Source organism: Brachypodium distachyon, chromosome 5 (genome assembly GCF_000005505.3).
Source record: "Brachypodium distachyon strain Bd21 chromosome 5, Brachypodium_distachyon_v3.0, whole genome shotgun sequence".
Taxonomy (NCBI): domain Eukaryota; kingdom Viridiplantae; phylum Streptophyta; class Magnoliopsida; order Poales; family Poaceae; genus Brachypodium; species Brachypodium distachyon.
In genome coordinates this window covers 3,167,556-3,174,731 of record NC_016135.3, presented here as the reverse complement: position 1 = coordinate 3,174,731, position 7,176 = coordinate 3,167,556, and the positions used below count along the sequence as shown (strand labels likewise).

Here is a 7,176-nt window from a genome sequence, read left to right as displayed (position 1 = left end):
GCCCCGGGCGGATGAACCACATGCCCCTCCTCCTCCTCATTCCTTTTTTCTCTCTCCGCCTCTTGCACGCCGCCTCCCTTTCTCACTGCTCCTTGTGCGCCGCTGCCTCCCCCTTAATTTCCCTCCCCGCGTCGCCGCACCCGCAGCCCCTCGGCACCGCCATTCTCGCCTCCCTGAATCATGCGGGGACGCACACGCCTCCCTCCCCTCACGGCGATTCACGCGCCGCCGCTCTCCCCCCTTCCCTTGAGGCGATCTGGCTGATCCAAGCCCGACGAAATCCGGCGGCTCAAGGTGGACCTTGCCAGTTCTGATGGGCAATTTGAAAGGTGGCACTGCCACGGCTCATCCCCGCTGGGGCGCCCCGTTAATTTATTGTGTTCGAAAAACATCGGAATATCAAACGGTAGATTTCTAGATTTTCTTAGATTTTCACAAACATCTTTCATTTATTTATACTACAGGATGACAGAGAGATGGGTAAAAGAGAAAAAGAAAACAGAGTCTAGCTAATTTAGAAGATCAGCGGCACGCTCTGCTCATGGCGGAAGTGGTTCTTCGGATCGACCTTGGCCTTGATTCTCGCGAGCCTCTCGAAGTTGGCCGCCCCGAAGTACCTCTCCCCCCACACCTTGGCGCTCTCGTAGCTCGCCACGCCGTCCTTGTTGACGCCGATGTCGAGATCCCGGTAGTTGACGTACGCGCTCCTCGGGTTGCTGCTCACCAGCGGCTCCATGAAATCATAGAGCCCCGTGATCCAGCTCGGCGGGTTGGTGCTCAGGTTCTCTGAATACACCTCGATGTAGTGGATGTTGTAGAGCACGCCGCGTCGGTGCGGGTAGGGCCCGGGCCCGGGCGTCTCGAAATCCTTAAAGGCGGCACCCATACTCCCGCCATGCGGCTCTAGCATGAGCTGCCCGTCCGTGGCTCCCCCAAAGGGCCAGGACAGGATCTTCTCCCACGACGCCTCCGGGATGGGCGTCTTCACATAGTCCGACTTGTGCTTCAGAAACGAGCCCACGGGAAACGTCCGGTTCAGCAGCGCCTCGACGGGCGTGCTGGCATTGCCGAACTGGCCGAAGTATACGTACGCCGTGGACTCCAGCCAGCTCATCTCCCGGCAGTCGTTGGCCGTGGCTCCCAGCTCCGGGAACCTCTGGGTCATTATCTTGAGCGCTTCGTGGCAGCCGCCGTCTCCGATGTAGAGGCCCTGGAATCTGACCGTCCGGTTCACGACGAGCACCCGCAAGCTGAGGTCGTCGGGGAGCGCCGGGGCCACCGTCTGCCACTTGCTCACGAGTCTCGCGGCGCCCTGCGCCATAGTCTTGGCCACCTGGAAGAAGACGACCTTGGGTGGGACCGGGGACAGCTGGACCTGCCATAATAACACGATCCCGAAGCTCCCGCCGCCGCCGCCACGGATGGCCCAGAACAGGTCCTCTCCCATGGCCTCCCTGCCCTCAAGCAAGTTCCCGGCTGCATCAACAATGGTGGCGTGGATGACGTTGTCGGCAGAGATCCCGTACTTGCGCATCATGAGACCGATCCCGCCGCCGCTCAAGTGCCCGCCCACGCCGATGGTCGGGCACAAGCCGGCCGGGAACGCCAGCTTCGGGTCCTGCTTGCCGATGGCGTAGTAGAGCTCTCCGAGGGTCGCGCCGGACTGGACATAGGCCATGGGCGTCGGCGTGACCGAGTCGACCATGATATGCCGGAGGTTGAAGAGATCGACCACGGCGAAGGGCTCGTGGTCGTGGGTGAAGGTGGAGCGGTAGGAGAGGCCCTCGTAGTCGTGGCCGCCGCTGCGCACGCGGAGCCGCACGCCGTGCCGGGCGGAGCAGCGCACGGCGGACTGGACGTGGGAGTAGTTGGTCGGGGTCACGATGGACAGCGGGGGATTCGCCTTCGCCGGACCCAGCTGCTCGGCGTTCCGGATGGAGGAGACCAGGACCGGCTCGAACGAGGGAGAGCCTCGCGTGAGCACGAGATTGCTGGGGATGCTTGTCTTGAGGCACTGGAGGAAGCCGGCGCCGGACGCCATGGACGGGGCGGCAACGTAGTACAGGAGGAAGATGCAGCTGACGACTAGTGCTGCTAGCCGGCCCGTGCGTGCCATTTTCGATCGATTGAGATAGCGAAGCTTCCTACACTAGCTGGCTGCCAGCTTTTGTTCATCTTTGCTCGATTGACGTACGTGTATATATAGCCCGTGCGGGACTAATTATCCTCTCATAAATCAGGTAGGCATTTAATGTCACAAATTGATTGCCTTTCATTTCTTTCCTTATAATCGAAATAAAGAGGTTCCTTGCTGTCAAAAATAATAATAATTTAGAATTCCTTAGTCACAAAGAAATGAAAAGTAACCGCATAAAGAAATTGGGTAAAAATTTTGTCCGGCCCCACATTGCGGTGTCTACGGATCCACCAAGTTGTTAGAGCAACTCTAGCGGTTACTGGAAAAATGGATCAGAAAAAACGCGTATTCAGTCTGCCGATCTCGTATTTTTCGGTTCCAAATTGACCCAGACGGAATAGACCCCGAATACCTGACCCGTTAAAACTAATATTTAAGGCTGGCCCATCTCTGGCCCATGAATGCCCAGCCCACCTCCTTTCTTCTTCCTCCTCTGGCCGGCCACGGGGTCGTCGTGCACTCGTGCTCGACGCCGACATCAACGAAGTGGAAGAGACAAAGAAGCGCTCGCTGTAGTGGTTCCCTTCTGAATTTCTTGCATCCAGACGAAGAGGAAGACGAGGCGGAGCTTTGACAAGCTTGGTTAGAGCAACTCTAGCCGTTACTGGAAAAATGGTTCCGAAAAAACGCGTATTCACTCTACCGATCTCGTAGCTAGTTTTCGGTTCCAAGTTGACCCGAACGGAATAGATCCCGAATACCTTTTTTTAAGAGAGAAACATCTGGATTTATTGATTCAAAAAATAGAGTACAAAGTATCGAGAAAGCTGAAATAAGAACCGACAACAAAGAACCCTAATGAAACTATATATAAGTTACATCAAGCTTCTTTGAAGTAAAAACCTCTAGATTCGTCATTCCTATCTTGAAATCTCTTCACGTCTCTTGTGATAAAACTGCAGAAGACCAGACCTATACAAGCAGGACTAACTTTGTAGGTTTTGAATAGCCGCATGAGTCGCTCACCGCAACCGATGAGAACCTATGATCGTTGACCGCACTTTGGTCGGGGACACACCCCTTGCAAATCAGTTTGTCGAAACGCAGATTCGTCGCTAAATTGACGAGGAAGAAGACCAAAATAACAAAAAATACAAACCGTAAGATACACTAGATCCATGGAGTAGATCTCGTTGACTACACCATGACGAGGATGGAGTCGGGAGACCAACATTCCATACGCCGCCACCTCCATCGCCAGGATGTCGTTGCGAGGAAACACAACCTTACGAACAAGGTAAGCAAAATATTGCCAGATGTTGATCTATGGTTCCCCTTGTCGCCCGATGCCTAATCGGCGATCGGAGATGAGGGGAACCGACACAGAATCAATGCTTCTGCGGCTCATGTTTCTTCGGCGGCTAGGGTTCCAGAGCTCCTCTTGTAGTACTACCAGATCCCGAATACCTAATCCGTAAAAACGAATATTTAAAGCTGGCCCAACTCTGGCCCATAAAGTCCAGCCCAGCCCACCTCCTTTCTTCTTCCTCCTCTGGCCGGCCACGGGGTCATCGTGCACTCGTGCTCGACGCCAGGGATTTGGATTTCGGTTTGAAAAAAAATTCGCCCCTAACTGAAATGTCCGAATTTTGGATTTTTCGGAAAATTTTGGACGAAAAGTGCAAATCAAAATTTGAAATTTAAATTTAAGAAACATAATTAAATAAGCTATTAACTAGAGAACAAACAGTTGTTGTTTGTCAGCTCAGTGGTTAGCTAGCGTGAGCTGTTATTGGAGGTAATGAGTTCGAGTATTGACATCTGCACTTTCAAATTTTTGAATTAAATCGAAAAGATTTAGAGCAAGGATAATGAGTTAGAGTATTGACATCTGCACTTTCAAATTTTTGAATTAAATCGAAAAGATTTAGAGCAAGGATATATTGAAAAAATTAGGTACTAAAACAGGAGTCGAACCTTAGACTTACACTGATTTAGAGCAAGGAAAGCTGACCTAGCAGCGCTATTGATGCAATATGGGTGTTTTTGACTTATGTAAACTCTAAAATTTCAAATTGGGCCAAAAATTTTGGCCGGGTTATTACCAATATTTCGGGCCTGAACGAAACGGGTGAATTTCGACCGAAACCCAAAACCCTACTCGACGCCAACATCAATGGAGTGGAAGAAGATGAAGAAGCGCTTGCGGTAGTGGTTCCCTTCCAAATTTCTTGCATCCAGACGAAGAGGAAGACGAGGCAGAGCTTTCACAAGCTCGGTTCGTCGCGGTTCACTCGAAGGCGGCAGCTGGGGTTGGGCACGGGGGCGGCAGACGGAGCAGGGCGTGGGGACGGCGGTCGCGGACGTAGAGGAAGCACCGGAGCGGGCCGAGGACGGGGAAGAAGGTCGCGGGAGTGGCCGGAGAAGAGCCAATCGTTTTCCAACCATTTTTTTGGCAATTCGGGTTACCTGTTTGGTTCGCTTGGGACGCTGGAGATGTAGGGATTTGGGAGAAAGTATTCGGTTGATCCGATCTTTTTTTGTCGATTGGGTACCACATAAGGATTCTGTTTTGGTCGTTTTTTCGCACCAAAACCGAAAACTGACGGTTATTTACTAGTTCGGTAGCATATACGAGATCTGATAGAGTTGCTCTTAGGATGATCAAGGTAGCAATGCCCTTGCAGGTGGAGAGGGCAGACGACCTCAACCAGTCCACAAGTTCTTGGCGCCCGAGTTCTTACATGGTTAAGAGACTTTTGTAGCACAAACTGCAAAAGAAGTACCAGAGATGCTTGATGGTCTCCTCCAATTGGCCAACTCAGGGTGTGCAAAACTGAAAACCGAAAAAAATAGCAGAAACCGAAACCGAGATTTCGGTTCCTGGTTTTCGGTTTTAGGAAGTCGGAACCGTCTGACTTTCGGTTTATTCGGTTAGAAACCGAACTGTTTTTGGTTAATCGAATTAACTGAAACCCACAACAGCGAATGAAAAATATGCGTGCTACCGGACTCCCGACCTCCACCTCTCTGCTGCACCCACAAGCCAGTTGGTCTGAGCAATGTCTGTGATTTTGCTAAGGAAAATACATTTTTGACTGTGGGCTGCACCAATTGGGCCGGGAGGTTGGGCTGCATTGCTTGGGCTGCGAGGCTGGGCTGCGAGGTTGGGCTGCATAGATGGAATACATCGGTTCCACACAAGAAAAAAGATGGAATACATCGGAGGAGTTGATTTTCTCGTTCGACGAGAGCAGCCGCCAGGAACCGTAGCCGCTAGAAGAAAATTTTGTAGCTCCGGTGGTTCCCCTAATCTCTAACAGCCGATTTGACGTTGAGAGACGGGAGAACACAGATGAATGTCTGACATCTAATCTTCTGTTCTTTTGTTAGGTTTGCGTGTTCTTGACGGTGAAGATGGTATCGTCTAGAAGATTATTGTCGTGGCTCCGTCCTCACCTTTGTGCAGGCGTCACAGCTATACTCTATGGAATCGATATTTATCATAGTTTGTCTTTTGACGGTTTTTGGTTTTTATCTTTGTCGATTCGTCGACGAAGCAGCAATTTCACAGCTTGTCTTGCAAGGGATGTGTCCCCGGTCATAGTGTTCAACGATATTAAGTTTCAATTGTTTGGAGTGGGAGGCTCATGCGGCTTTTCAAAACCTATGAGGTTAGTCCAACTTGTGCAAGTATGGTGTTTTGCAATTTCGTTACCGGATGCGTGGAGAAAAGTCAAAAAGCGAAAAGTGAATCTAGAGATGTTGATTTCAAAGAGCCTTTGTTTCACCGAGAATCTTGGTTGCTTATGTTTGCTTCGATTGTTTCGATCCATTGTATTCTTTTTTATGAATGAGTAAAGCCATATAGTTGTCATAAAAAAAATTGAATACATCGAGATTCCAGTGGATCCAATCATGTGCTCCCTCCGCCCCATATTAACTGACTCAAATTTGTCTAAATATGGATGTATCTATGCTTAAAAACAGTCTAGATACATGTAATAGAAAATTACTTAATACGAGACGGACGGAGTATTTTCTTTTCATTTTGCGAGATCGCGTGCACAGCCACGCACGGGAGCCACACCTTGATTGCTTCGATTGAGCAGTAGCACGTACGTACTCAAGAGATTGGTTGCTAGCATTTTGTTACTGGTGTATCCTTCCCTACAAGCATACTAACTGCATCAAAAATTTATTTGTTTCTGAAAAACTCTGCGTCAACTTTGATTAACTTGATTATAACCGAAACAAAACCAAAACTAAATGATTAAAAGTGAAACAAAACCAAAACTAAATGGTTATCACCGAAACCGAACCGTATTTTATATGAAACCAACTAACCGAAGTATGCAAACCAAATAAACCGAAAAGCCGTATAATCCTAACCTCCCAAACCAAACCGAAAACCGAACGTACGGCCTGATTTTTGCTGCAACCCATGCCTTACACAGCGCACTTCCCAACACAGCACCTATCCTGGCAGGTACGCCACGACGATTTACATATTTGTTTATCTTTATCGTGTTATAGTTTCTGATTTGATCGTGAGAGACCAGATCGTGTTAGGGTTTGCAGTGACAATTTACATATTCCTGTTATAAATGACGATTTATTTACCTGCAAAAATAAAAATAATGGCGATTTATTTGTGAGACTAGATCGTGTTATCGTATCATTTGCTCATGTAAGATGTAAGTGATCATGATTGTTCCAGTGTGCCTTGCGAGTAGTTCTATACTAGGTGGAAAACTCGGTTGATCGGTTTCATATGAATTCACGCTATATTGTGGGTTGCTTTATTTTTGTGTTGTAGTTCTCTGTGTTGCGCGAACGTCCATTCCACAATAACTCACCTATATATATGAGGCTTATTTAAATTCATAAGTTCGGTTTTCGTATTCGGTATCTGGTCTGCGGAGAGCTGGGCGGAACTGAATTTCCGTTCTTCGGTTTACTGAATCACACAAGTTCAGGTTGCGGGAGATCGGTATCTGCTAGACATGCTCTTAGAGAGCACTATGATGCAGGGACGC

The 7,176-nt window shown here is 49.1% G+C and overlaps 1 protein-coding gene across 1 annotated transcript; it reads right to left on the bottom strand.

Annotated features, from left to right (window-relative positions):
- Window positions 1–514: 514 nt before the first annotated feature.
- Window positions 515–2,116, bottom strand: LOC100823430 (berberine bridge enzyme-like 18). The gene has a single exon (XM_003580970.4). The coding sequence runs from the start codon at window positions 2,114–2,116 to the stop codon at window positions 515–517; it is 1,602 nt and encodes a 533-aa protein (XP_003581018.1).
- Window positions 2,117–7,176: the final 5,060 nt, after the last annotated feature.